Below are 15,128 nucleotides of genomic sequence, written 5' to 3' on the forward strand. Positions count from 1 at the left end.
GTGCGTCCGTGCGTGCGTGCATGTGTGTGTGTAGAGAATATGGAAGCTACATCTGTTAAAGCGGAGAGAAAAATTCATGCCAACTTCAGTAAACACATCCACCATTATGCTGAATTTAACAGAGGGTGTATAGATTGTATAGTCTCACTGGTGAACAATATAAATTTACCAACTTTTAGGTTTTTATCTAGGTTAACCAGCTAGACTGTGCCAGATATGTTTTGCTGGCAAACACAATGGCTAAATTGGTCTAAATTAGCACCAAGCAGCATAATCTATACAGGATGACAAACATGGAAATTCATGCTAGTCCATGCTGGGTTTTCAACAGTGGTGGCAACTCCACAAGTTTGTTTAGTGTTTCTGATGTAAAGTTCATTGTGCACTCCAGGTTAGTCAGATTCATTCATTAAAACTGTTTTAATTTTGTGAAATTAAACAGAAGTCTTAGCCCGTTTTCTTTATAGCTTCTGTTTAAGTCCAGTTTACATAACCGCTTTATTAATACATAAAACATCAATAAAATCAAACTAAATTATAATTATTATAAACTTAATTACTCTATAAAGGGCAATTATCAACAATAATTATTTTTGTTTAATCTTGTGGTCTTCTGTAATGAATGAATAGATCGTTTCAATCTATTGTATTGTAGTCATATATTGGAGTGTTTGTTGAATGTCACTCAACAGCAATATGAAAGACTGAGAGCACAATAATAAATTCATTTAAAAAATCTGGGTTATTTCATAAAACATTGTGCTGTTTAAAACTAAATATGAAGTTGTAACGTTTCAGTTTCAAAAACGATCATCTTCTCTGTTGTTTAGACCTGTTTTCTCCAGTTCATTTTCTGCAAAAATATGCAAATATAAACAACATTTTTATATGAAATTTGGGAGAAATGTTGTCTGAAGTACACAGAAATAAACAAAATATAATTTTACTAAAACACATTCTTATCAGATTTTTTTTAAATACTTCTGAAATGGTCTCTTAATTATTTCTGCGGCTATATATGTGTGGTTGGGGTATATGCCAACCAAGGATATCTGCTAGCCCACCCTTCTGCACCTGGCAGGAACCGGGCCTGGCTAGTTATTTTCCAGTTATTTTATACAATATATATTTTGTTTTATATAATAATATAATAACATCAAAACTAAACGAAAGGCCCCTATTTACACAGCATTTGCTCATGCGTAGTATAGTGTAATAGTAGAAGTGCGAAATCTTTAATCATCTTCAATTGGAAAACCAATACATAAAAACTAAAATAATGTTACCTTCAGCTTTATATAAAACATTTGAAGTGTATTTTCTCATTTACATATCCTAGAAAAGCTGTGTGTGTCCACTTAACCATATTATGGGGACAAAGCTGACCAAAACCTCCCATTAGGGCTTTCATTTGTAAAAACACACAAGTTTTCTTTTAAGCTTAGAGTTTAGGTTAGGGATATGTTAACTAGATATATATAAAACAATAAAATACATTGAATCTCTTCATTTAGATAGATAAGAAAAGATGCATATCATCGCTGTCCTTACCAAACCTCAGATGTCCAAATTTGCTGTTTTTCAGAAAATGTTTTTTTTTAAATAATAATTAAATACTGTGTTGTTGAAATTGACAAGCACTTTTAATACTTTTCATTGGTTAGATCATTTCAAAATCCAGTGACAACATATAGAGTGACTAACAACAATAATTTATGGCAATAAATATAAATCACAAAATATGGAGATATGAGGTTTCAGAAGGACAGCAGTGATATGCATGTGTATCTGCTATAGACTCACATCTCAGTGATGGACTCTGGTAGACTGGTGGGTATCTCAGTCAGCCCCTTCCCCCGGCAGTCCACTATGTTATTACTGCAGGTGCACAGCTCAGGACACAGCAGTACACTACAGGACGAGTGAGACTGGGGCCCTAAAACACACACAGACAGAAATGAGTCCAAATGTAATTTGTTAGGCAGAGGAAGTTTGAAATCAATTAAAAAAACTTTCTCAAATAGAAAAAGTTGTATAGCGACATTTTGGTTTGGATATTGCAATATGAAAGCTGAATGCAATTTAAAGAAACTTTTTGCCTCCTTTTTTCTGCACAGATAACTTGCCTTCACCGAAGTCTTGAAAGCATGAGCAAAGAAAAAAACAAAGGCCAAAAATGGATAGAATATGAAAGCTTTGACAACAAAACAACTAATGTATGTTTATTTATGTTTTCTCTCTCTCTCTCTCTCTCTCTCTCTCTCTCTCACACACACACACACACACACAGACAAGCCTTTATCTTCTATAAACAAACTAAATGGACTCACCTGTACAGGTAAACTCTTTCTTCTGAACCTCCGCAATATTGTGGCCCCTCAGGGAAAGTGGGGCCATACACTGTGTGTAGAGGCCAAGGCGGGGCCTCTGTCTCAGCCAATCAGAGAGCCAAGCAACATGGCAATCGCAAAGCAGATTATTCGAGTGCAGGCGACTAGAGAGATGTAGAGAGAGAAATAATCATGTAAAGGAATAGCCTAAACCAAGATGTCGATAAAACCTGTGAAATTGTGTGCAAGAGTGTGTGCGTGTTATTGATTTTGCATCACAGAATTTCATATTCATTAATTAATGTCCTGTACTTGCCAACATCGCAGTAAGCCGGCAAAGACTCACACACTTAGTGATTTCTTTGGTAAACTTTATATTTGTGTTGTCAGCTCCTTTAGAAAGGACATTTGCTTCCCTCTTTACATTAACAAAACTCAGTTCCTCATCCTTTCTAAACACTGTTGTATTGGTTTAAAACATGTATAATCACTTAAAATCTCTTCAGCATTACAGCATTTGATCTCTTGAGCATTCTCTCCTTCCCACATTTTCATTAATTTGCTCTATTGTTGTCTATTTCTGACACTTAGTTAACAAGGGCCAGAATATCGATATTGCAATTAGACACTTTAGCTCATTAAATCAATGGGATTAAATCATGATCACACATAAGGTACTTCAATCTACAAAATATATGCTAATGAAACATACATATTAATGTGGATATTATACGTCATTACCCCATAATGACACTTATTAGGAGCCTGTACGATAAGTACGTGATAATATGCAAACGACAGTCTGAAGGACTGGTTTAATGCATGTTTTGTATGTAAATGTGTGTGTGTGTGTGTGTGTGTGGTAGGGGTGTACTCACAATGTTCTGAGCTTGGGCATGTGGTTAAAACTGGCCACTGATAGACGTGAGATATTGTTGTTGTTTAGTGTGCTGTGAAACAAACACAAAGAAAGAATGCAAATTTTAAATGTAGTTTAAGAACATGCATAAGCAATCATGAGATTAATAATTCTTAATTTATCTTCTTAATCTTATGATGAAAATGAATGATCTAGCATACAATGAAAATTAATATAAGACATTGCTGCCCTACTACCCGTCATCTTTCATTGCATAGACATTTTTTATATAAAAGTATTTCTCAGTTGGAACAACGTGAGAGTAAGAGAGTCCGTCTGTTAAGTTTTTTTTGACATGGCATTGCTCTTGCAGTTTATCTGTGCGTCTGCATTTATGTGTGAGATTATGTGCAGGGATTCACTTTGTTGATGCACATCTGCAATTTGATACAGAGATTTAATCTCCTAAATCTCCTTCTGTCCATATGTGACAAAGCATCACAGTAATAAAGTATAACATGATACAATAATCTGACATAATCTCATTTATCTGTCTTGATTCCATTCTTTCTAACAGGATTACTGTACTAATCCCACTTTACAAAGAACATTTTATACAATCAGTCCTGCAGGCAAGATCTTATAGACAAGCAAAAGCAAAATATGCGGTCTATTCATACAAAGAAGGTTATAATTAACAAACAAGATTCTATTATCAATTTCCATATTAAAAACGTTTCTGGAACAATCCCAAAACCAGTGTGGCCCAGTTTTGACCCATGTCAAACAAGATCTCCGCAGTGGGTTTAACTCAAAAGAACACAGTGACAATCACACACATACAGAATGCACTTACAGTACTTCTAAATCCCGCAGAGCTCGGAACGCTCCGTCTTCAATGCAGGAAATCTGATTATAGTCCAGCTGCCTGAGAAAGAAAAGGACACAGAAATAATGTTTGCTTTTTTAGGATGATGTGCTCATGGTGCCAATTCTTCCTCTTTGCCGTCCAGTGGCCACACCACTAACAGAATAATACACTGACAAAAACACTACTTATCTTCTGATAGACCACATATATCCTACTCTCGCTCTCTTTTCCTCCACTCATCTTTCTGTGCTATGTCTCTCTCTCTAAATGGTGTGCTGTGCTGTCCTCCACTACCATCTACATTGAATGTCCACTCCCCTTTCTATCAGTTTGGCTAAGCATCTCATTAAAGCACAAAATCATTAAATCTTTGGGATCTCTATTTCACACATACATACAGAAGACTCACAGGTTTTTGATCTCAGTAGCTCCTCTGAAGGCTTTTCTGGGAATCCCGTGTATTTGATTTTCACTCAGATCGCTGCAAAACACAGAGACAGAGAACATTAGCAATCACAGGGAGTACATAGTGTGTCTTTATTTCTTCTTAAAGGGATAGTTCACGAAAAAATTGAAATTCTGTCCTCATAGACTCATTCTCATATCTCAGAAGATATTTCAAAGAATGTAGGAAACCGAACAACGGCGGTACCCATTGATACGATATGAGTAGATGGGTATCTGCATTGTTTGGTTACAAACATCATTCAAAATATCTTCTTTTGTTTTCACAGAAGTAAGAAAGTCAAATATGACAAGAGAGTGAGTAAATGATGACAGAATTTTCCTTTTTGGGTGAACTATCCCTTAAAGAAAGGTATGGTTAAGCAGAAAAAGAGGAGAAAGAGAAGTCATTGTAATTTTGTAAACTGAAGAAAACATAACTGAACTATTCATCAAAATCTTCCAGTCTAAAATATTCACATACAGTGATTGTGCTATTCACACACGGACACATAATGTAGCACTCAATATACACAGGCATGTCCATCTAGACAACAAAAACAAGTAAGACACTTCAACATTGGGTCAATAATGTGAGTTGTCAATAACCTGTCTGGTCAAGCAATCATGGCAAACCTCTAAAAACGTTTATAACCACAGTCCCAGTTTTCAGGCACCAGAACAGACATTTAACAGCCTGGCTAAATCTTCATCTCTCTGAAAAAATGTGATGTAGAAATGTCATCCTGATGTGAGCTGAACGTGGACTGAATGGGAATTGTTCTTAATCAGGTTAATCTGCCTCAGTACAAGAGGCCGACGCTGGTCTGCGTGCACATTTATTAGATCAAAATACTTCGAGATTACGCCACGAACATACCAGCTGTCACGCAGATGAGAGTGAAACAAACTCAGAGGCAGACTATCAAACTACTAAATACAATATAAAAACTTAAGCCCAGTTCGACAGAACCGCAAATCGAAATAAAGCATGTTCACCACATACACAAAGACATGGTAGGAGTCGAAATAAGATAGAGAGCTCACACACACACACAATTTCGTGGCAGTATAGAGTGGAACACCCAGGAGGGCATCAAGAGCAGAGAAAGAAACTAAAGAATAAAAGAAAGAGAGAGAGGGTTGAATGATGACCCCTGAGCACCTTTAGAGGAAGTGCTTAATTCTCTCTTTTCCTCTTTTCAATAAATGAACAAAAACTAACAGAGGCTTAATCCCCTGCTTTTATGCCACACTCTATCTTTCACTTTCTGTCTTTCTTGTTCATGCTTTTATTTTCACCTGCCGGGGGAAAAAACCTCATGTAACACAATAAAACACTGAGATAGGTCAAACTAAACTAATCAATTCTTTACACTCTCTGTTATCGTGGGTCCACCTGCGGGACTTAAAACTGTCAATTCACTCCCTCATATGAATAAATATCAATTGTCATAATTGCAGCTGCCGCTTGGCATTTTTCAAGAGGTCACATGATCAGAATTGAAGCCCCGTCAGATGATCAGCTATCCATTCAGTGCGTTCCCAAAGGTTGACCTTTGCACTCACGGAGTGTGTGGATGCATGTGGGTTCCTGTGTGTGTGTCTCTATAGGGGGGTGATTTAATGAAGTGGCTTCCCTCACGCAAAGGGGACCCTCAAAGACAACCCTCTCGTTTACAGACACACACACGGCGGGACCCTTCCAGATCATGAATAGCCGGTTCAGCCGGCCAGACCTGTCAGTCAAATTCCTCAGCTGTCAATCATAATGTGAGACAGACACTGAGCCTCCGAAAACCAGACATTGACCATAACAGATCGGACCTATGTGTGTGCGTATGTGTCGAGTCGAGGGCAGACAGAGATAGATTGTCTGTCTGTTAAACGTTTCGCCAGTCTCTATTCATCTAGATGCCTGCCACTATAATGAGTGGCAGATGACAGCACCAATCACAGAGCAGAAGGATTTAAAGTGAAGGTGCCAGAGAGAAAGACAGCAATTTACATTATCAAAAGTATTCACACACACACATATGCATGCACACACACACTTGGTCTAAGCATAGCTCCAGTGATGGTTTATATCTCTTTCCACTAGGGGGCAGTGCAATCTTATCAGCATCGGCAATCATGCACATATTCATATTTATGAAGGCATAGGTGTTTTTATGCAGAATAACAAGCAATGATAATAAGCAATAATAAGCAATGTATTGCTCTTGAATTTGATTCACATAATATGTTAGATATCCAGTCAAAGTTTGCCAAAAAGCAGTGGTTAAGGACCGGGACCATAAACAATTTGCCCATGTCCTTATTTCAAATCTGTATGACTTTCTTTCTTCTGCTGAACACAATTGAAGATATTTTGAAGAATGTTGGTAAACAAATTGACTTGCATAGGTTTTGTGTTTATACAATATAAATGAATGGGTACCGTCATTGTTCAGTTACTAACATTCTTCAAAATATCTTTTGTATTGCTCTTGAATATTATTCACTTAATTTTTTTAGATGTCCAGACATAGAGTTACCAAAAAGCAGGTAAGTGGTTAGGACCGGGACCATAAACAGTTTGTCCCATGTCCTTGACTTTAAGCAATAGCCCTGCTGCTAGGCTTGATGGTTTACATGGTTAAAAAAAATTCAACAATATCAAAAACTCATCTCTAACAGAAGGGGACAAATCAAAAATGATTTTAAATTAAAACGTCTTAATCTGATAAAATGATTCCCCCCTGCTATGAAGCATCTATGAGACTAAAGGGGGTCGCATACCGGATGCGGAAGCGCCGAGCCGAGCAGTCTAGGACAACTTTGCTATTCATGTGGTGGAATTGAGAGGTTTTCTGTATTAAAGGTACAGTGTGTAGCATTTTGAAGGATTTATTTACCAAAATGTAATATATAATACAAAACTATGTTGTGAGTGGTGAAGAAATACCTTACAAAATGAAACGAAATGTTTATATTACCTTACAATGAGCCATTTTATGTATATACACCGCGGGCACACCCTTTCATGTAATTTATCAAATTGCACAGCCATGTTTCTATAGAAGCTCTACACGGACAAACTGAGTGCGTTTCGTAAAAGGAAGGATGCACGGGACTATGTTCTTCTTGTTCGGCTGTGTTTTGCAAAGGCAGCTTGCAAAGCCACTACATAGAAGGATTAGCAGAAGTAGAGAACGAACAACAACAACATTTTCTTGTCGTGTTTTTTATTAGAAATAGAAATGGTTCTTTGTTGCAGTAAGAAGTGAAATTTGAGCTAATGGCGGACCACACATACTCAGAACACGAGCCGACAGCGCGTCAATCTGCGTCGTCAAAAAAGAAAAAAAAATACGATGCAGCAAGGCGAAGTCGTGACAAAAAACGGCAGAAAACCCGAATAAACATCGGCGTGGTTCTTTTCAAAAAGGAGGGCATGAAGCAGGAAACGGGTTTGCTAAGCGACGCCGAAGTTGCCAGCTTTCTGCTGGACCGGTAAGTTTGTCTAATTTCCGCAATATAAGTGAACTGTTTGTTTGATAGCTTTAGCTAACAGATGAGCATGATCATCAAGAGAAGTAGAGTTTTTCCTTGTAAATTTTTTGTACTTTGTAATTGTATCATAATTCCTTGTTGCATGGCCGTGTGCAAATCAAGTTAGAAATCATGTTTACAATCAGAATTTGCATAAATCGGGTGTAAATTATATTATAATACTGCTTAGCTTCCACATCCTCTCTTGTGCGGTTCTCCCGGGTAACGTTAACTCCTCTGCCTCTCCTCGACCTGCCTGCATCTCCAACAACCCTACCTCTCTGCCCTCTTCCTCTCCCTCTTACTACCCGTGTTAAGTCCTCTGATTGACTCTGTGATGATGAGAAAAACGTCTGCTAAGACTTTCGGGGTTAGATTTCACGCCTTTAGCATTAGCAAGCCATTTCAATAGGCAGTAAATTACGAACCAAGTTGCCGCGCCAAATAATGCTATGCAAAATAAGCGAATAAATCACTGACACAATGTTAACAAGTAACAATAATATTCACTATAACGATTAGAGTAAATGATGAATTAAGTAAATGTAATTAATTAATTTTTCTTTGTAAATAAACCTCGTCACTTGACTTGCAAAGGTTACTCTCTGCTGTCTCAAACAACGACATCTCTGTCCTGTGTCTGTAACTTCAGTCTGTTGTTCGCCTCTGAGACGTAGATTGTAATTATCAATACCACCGATAATGGCCGCTATCATTTATGGAACTCTTTTGTCCTGTGACGGCAACCGTAGCTTCTCTAATGGGAGGGAGACGGGGGTAGAGGAGCTGTAGGTTGCAATTTCCTACATCGCCAATAGTGGCCTCTGAAACTTACTCACAGAACCTTTAATGCGCTGTTTTTCTGTTATTCCAAAACAGATATATACGTCTTGCAGTTTATGGTGAAGTCAGTGTGTACATAAAAGATGATTTCTGTCAAAGAACATCTAATTTTATGTTTAATTAAGCATGGCGCGTTGTGTCCCTGCAAGACTCCGAACAACATTCTGAGTTGTAGCATAGCGCCTCCGACAGGAGCGGAATGGCGGCCCCGGTGTGTGTTCACTCATAGAAAACAATATGTTCATTTTTACATACAATAGCACTACGCTGCGCGACTTGGCAGTTCCACGGTGTGTGACCCCTTTAAAAATCACCACAAAGTGCTCAACATGACCAGACAGGAAGAAAAGAGAGAGGAAAGAGAAAAGGACCGAAAATTATACAACCACATCCTTGAGTCTTCGATAGCAAACGTCAGAATGACAAACCAAAAACAACGTTATCTAACCCGCACGATACGAGGAACACACAAGAACACAAACAATGGTATCAGAAGCGCTTATTTCACCCAGTCGTGGTGTGTGTACATTTGAAGTTTGAGCCAGAGGTGAAATGGTTTCAGATGTGTGACTTCTCAAACCAGCTGCCAGTGTGTCACCCCATTCGTGAACCCTTCCCTACCATTATATGCCCTCTAATCCTCTCACCATTGCTTTTTTGATTTTCTGGTTGTCACGTGACAAGTTCACATAGGTGATTGACAGATACATCAGCCGTTTTGAGATGACCCTGACCCTATTTTTGAGTGAGTTAACCACTCAAATGGCAGTTTCAAGATCTACCTCAAACCTTTATAAAGACTATTATTCTGTTTACAATTGTTTATGAATTATGAACAAACTTGTATAAAGTCTCAATATAGCCATTTGATATGTGTAAAGAACTTAAACCAAATTTAAATGAAATTTAATAAACTGACATTAACTAATTTAAATGGCAATCATTCACAGAGTAGATATTCACTGCCGCTTGCTTCGTGTTTATAAAATAAAGCTCTCAGTACTGTGTTTTCAGCCAAAAACAGTCATCAGATCTGTCGAGGCCTGGCCACCGACAACCCCGCTCTTCAGATATCAACATCGCTAATGGCCGATGAAAAACCCATGTCTGGTTGACTGCTAGTTCACACGAGCTGGATTGTGGTCACAGCTGACATTGAGTTGGTTGGTTCCTCTTGCTACAAGATAGTTTGGCTGCAGCAACAGCTGAGACACATTGATAAGCAACATTGAAAATGGATTAGTGCTCCATGAGCGTGAATGTGTGAGTCACAGTCTCACTCTCTCAACATCCAGTGGTGTTGGGGAGACCACCTGTCATCCATGAAAATGTCCTCTACAACACACACACACACAAATTAGCAGGTGTTAGAGGGATCTGCAGAGAAATGAGCGCTGATCATTTGCTTTCCCCTGAGAGACTCATTAGCGAGGTGTTTATGAACTGAAGGCATTCAGCACTTGTCTTGTAAGCCTGGCTATGAGGGCACAGACTGCCCGCCTTCACATACACCCACACACTGTAGATTTACTTAGATGTTCAAATGAGGATATATCATAGACTTCCATTGTTTCATACAACAATTTACTTGGTAAACAGGAGGGAATCGATGATTGAAGATCGATTTATAATGTCTGAAACAGAGAGCTTTGAGTTCAGGGTCAAGAAGGCAGTGTATGTGTTTAGTTTTGAATCTGCCAGTATGGGAGTATACAGACAACCACTAACTTTCCCACAACCACTTGTTTTCCATCTGTCTTTTCTGTGATTCGGTCTCTCTAACACTCTGTCTGTCTTTTGCTTATTTTCTCTCTTTAAGACACACAGGTCGAAACAATTGAGACACTTAAAGATGAAAGACAGAAGATAACTCTGTTTCCCCTCCTGTCTCTCTCTCTTTCCAAATCTTTTCAAGATGTTTTGAGCTATTTGCAATGGATTCCAGCAGACAGAATCTGTGTGTGTGTGTGTGTGTGTGTGTGTGAGAGTCAAACTGAAATATTCCTGTTCAAATACAGACCAGGCCTCAATGTTGTCTTTCACACACCCGCAAACTTCAGTCACAACCAATAGCAACACACACAGCTGCTTGAGTGCATCTGTCCTGTACACACACACACATGGTTAAGCCCATATTTCTTCAGTGGTTCACGTTAAGGATGTGTCCGTCAGTCCTGTTGATTTTGGAGGTTTAGGGTTCAGTTTCTCAAACACACACACACACACAAAATATAGTTACTGTCCTTCCAAAACCTCAGAATTTCCAAATTCATTCTAAGTAAATATGGTGTTGTCAACATTGGCAAATACTTTAAATACTTTTTTTTGGTTAGACAATTTGCGAAATGTAAAGAATGACTAGTAATGATTTATGCAAAAAGAACATGAAATATGGAGATACAAGGTTTCAGAAAGACACTTCGACACTTTATATAATGTGAATAAATATGATAGTGTGTTTTATAAATATTTGAAATTACTGTATGCATTTGAATAATAAAAATCTCAAATGATTTTGAGGTGTTATGAGGATAATAGATTTCTATTCATTGTAATTCTATTTTAAATGATTCTCCACAAACATATTTACAAGACATTATTTTGGCATAAAAATGCATTTGCTTTACCATTCAAACATGATCACATTTACATAAAAGCATGAATTTTTATGACAATATTTACCTGTTTTGATTCCTACCATCACAACACATATTTATCTCAAAATAACTGTCACAACAATGATGTAATGAGGAACTGACATCATTACTGTTTTTATCTAATTTAATACTCATTCATAACAAAACTTTATTCAAATTATTTGTATTCTTGAATAACAATAGGACATTACCCAGGAAAAGCAGTAGCCATTTTGGTTTGCACTGAGCATTTCTGTGTCTTTTTTAGACCATATAGAGTTTCAATATGTCTGATAGACTATTCAAAATCTTTACCCCAAAAAAGTCTGAATCTACAGTTACAATAAATAGATTGAAAAACTCATTGAGAACCAAGAGACGGAGAAAGAGAGAGAGAATGGTGTGGTTTTTCAGTCACACTCACTCAGCCAGTGGGAATTACATTCAGCCGTCGAGGATTTCCTTCTATAATTTACTGCTTAACGATCACCGCAGTTAGTGTGCGACCGTGAGCGCGCTTGCATGCATGCGTGTGTGCCTCGCATTTGTAATAGCAGGTTGCGAGTCAGTCTTACCAGAAGTTTCCCTCTGCTTAAACCACCATAAACAAATCAATAAAACACAGCGCAATGCAGCTGTTAAGACGTGAGCTTTACATATCTGATTACATTACATATGAAACATATTCAACAATATCATCGCTCTCTCTCTGTGACCTTTCCCATACTTCCACTCACAAATGAGTTCATCAGTAGCCAATGATCATGGATGGAGGGAGATTTTGTTTGAAGACTAATGGAAGGTTCTGTTAACGCCTGACCAACCCATAAACCATAGCAGAAAAGTGCTGCTGTATCGCGCAGCATTACTCATGTTTAAACCACATATGGACACTTAAGGGAATCGTAAACGTGCTGATTTACTGCCTCATTTGAATGAATTCAACGATTCTTGAACCGCTTTCAGTAGTCAATATTTTTAAAATACACTTTCTATCTCGAAAGGTCGTTTTTCCTGTCTGCTTTGTGGGTGAAACCTTTGCCATGGGATTTTCTTATTGCAATTTCAGATGCGTGCGGATACACACACACATGCATTCAGGCGGTTTTTACATATATAAGTATTAGAGCCAGAGAAAACATTAAAAGTGGTATCACAGTACGGTATTCGAGTGTGCAGTTGAGTTCATTTAATTCTGTATGTACCCAATGATTATCATCCTTATGTAGCGTAGTATTTACATAATAATTTAATATGCTTTTAAGGATAACACCATACTTCCACATTACATCTGCAACCAAGCATTTTAAATGTTTTAAATTTAACAGTGAAAACACATCTGAGCAAGTATAGATAGACAGACACACGCACGCACTAAAGAGGCATGACGGGTGAATGTCAGACATCTTAAATTATAATAACAAACTCCAACCTGTAGACTGTGGAATCAAATTACCGTGAACTATGTGCCAGAGTGTGTTCGTGGGCATGAGTGCGTATCTGTCTGTCTGCTTGATTGTCTTTGAATGATAATGTTCCACTCCATAATTCATACAATTTCAAAAAAGGAATTTAAATCTGCCAGTGCAAACACATATGCATAAATACACAGTCACACCCACACACGCATGCACAAACACACACACAGACATACTAACTTGCTTCTACGGAAAATCCCCTAACTTTACAACATTTAGAATTTAAATCATCTACACACTTATGGAGGGTGTTTACTTTTATCACCATCACATGCAGAAACACACACAAACACACACACACACACACACTCCAATCTTGGCAGGAGGTTTATTAGAGTCAATGCTATTGATGTGAATGAAGTCATTAAAAGATAAATTATTCACGCCTCATTTGATTCCTATGGACCGCCGTACTCCCTGAAAACATGTAACCATGACAGCAACGGAGAAAAAAGACAAGAATTCAATATACACTCCAACCAAAACACACAAACATTCACACATATTTGCATACACCCTATAACACACGCACGCAAACTTGCCGTATTCTCCAAATTAATTTGCTTCGAAAGCCATACCATTTTTGGTTTTATGAAACAAAAGAAAAACAACAAATATGTTTGTTAAAAGAATGAATTAGAGTGGTGTACCAGAATGGAGAATGGGTTGACCCATAGGACACACTCAAATCCTCTTACACATCCACACGTGCGCTCACACACAGACACGCACACCAACACATTCTGAAAGCAATAAAACTGGATGTCTCAATGTATCAATGTCATACCAGCATAATTTGCCCACTCTGAGTAATTCATCACAAAGCAGTGTGTAAGTCGCATGATCACACACACACACACACACACACACAGTCCACCCGCAGGCCATACACAATGATCATACTGTATGGTGAGGCTGCCACAACAATAGAACTGCAGAAGCCTTTGTGTATCTGTCAACCCCTGTCCAACTATCTTAATAGATCACAAACTCACAGAGAGAGGGAAAGACAGAGAGAGAGAAAGAGAGAGAGATGGAGGCAATAGTCGTTGATCAGTCCATAGTTACAAATAGTGAATGGCGGAGGAAAGATCTATTAAAAGCAATAAGATTATTGGACATCTGAGTATTTTGACAGCTCCAATTCAATATACTTCTTATAATATACGTATTATTGCTTTCTCCCTCACGTGTTAAATTACCTTGATAGGGCAAAAGACACATTCAACAAACTCCAACACTTTTCACACAAATGCTGTGATACTGTCGACTTAAACATCTCATCTTCTATTGCAGTTTTGTTGGCTCTATAGACACACGGCATGGAATGAAAAGATGAGAAGACATTAAAGGGTTTAGTGTGTAGGGTTACGAAGACAAAAACAAACTCCTGTGAGTGTGCAATTTAAGAGGTTAAGGTTTCTTTATGTCCTATATGGACTGAAAGCTGAACATCTTAAGAACCCCTTAAAAGCTGGAAGGCAAACTGGCTTTTACTTGAGCTGTTCTTTTACTTGTCTGCTTTACTGCCCTCTCTCTCTTTCTTTCTTCATCTCCCTCTTAAAACATGGCCCTCAGTCATGCGTTTATAGAGCGAGAGAGGAAGCTAGTAGTGTGTTTGTGTCCTCAGGAGAGACAGATAAGCCCAATGTCTGTTAAAAAGTGCTAGCTTCAGTGCATCAGAAAGGTGAAAGACATCCTCCACAATCACAGTAGGTCAATAATCTATGTCACACACACATACACTGCTTTAGTCTATTCATAGTTGGTGTGTTGCTCATTTTCCACTTCTGTCCATCAGACATAAACTTCAATAAACAGTAGGTCAGCGCTGTCTGTCAAACACAAACATTTGTCTAACCACACCCATATCAATAGAACGGCTAGACACAGTGGTGGAGAGTATTATAACATCAAATCAAAGAAAAATCATAACCATGCATGCTTATAGACAAAACATTTGACTTGATATAAATGACTTCTCAATATCTCTCCATTCATGGCTAACATAGAACACACACACAAAAATGACATTTGATGTGAAGGCGGTTCTAAACTTGTGGGTTTGTCTGATTTGGTCATGGGCAGCATGGAATAAAAGAACGCATACAATACAAAATGTAATATTTTCTG

At 38.0% G+C, this 15,128-nt stretch overlaps 1 protein-coding gene across 2 annotated transcripts in view; it reads right to left on the reverse strand.

The window, feature by feature from the left end:
* slit2 (slit homolog 2 (Drosophila)) overlaps positions 1 to 15,128 on the reverse strand; it is a 77,056-nt gene that overhangs the window by 33,117 nt on the left and 28,811 nt on the right. For both annotated transcript variants that reach the window (XM_056731632.1, XM_056731640.1), the window contains exons 5-9: positions 4,470 to 4,541; positions 4,046 to 4,117; positions 3,209 to 3,280; positions 2,331 to 2,494; positions 1,804 to 1,936 (exon numbers count right to left, since the gene is read on the reverse strand). In XM_056731632.1, the coding sequence (XP_056587610.1) occupies positions 1,804 to 1,936; positions 2,331 to 2,494; positions 3,209 to 3,280; positions 4,046 to 4,117; positions 4,470 to 4,541 (513 nt within the window). The remainder of the gene's footprint in view (positions 1 to 1,803; positions 1,937 to 2,330; positions 2,495 to 3,208; positions 3,281 to 4,045; positions 4,118 to 4,469; positions 4,542 to 15,128) is intronic.

This window comes from Triplophysa dalaica, chromosome 2 (genome assembly GCF_015846415.1).
Source record: "Triplophysa dalaica isolate WHDGS20190420 chromosome 2, ASM1584641v1, whole genome shotgun sequence".
Taxonomy (NCBI): Eukaryota; Metazoa; Chordata; class Actinopteri; order Cypriniformes; family Nemacheilidae; genus Triplophysa; species Triplophysa dalaica.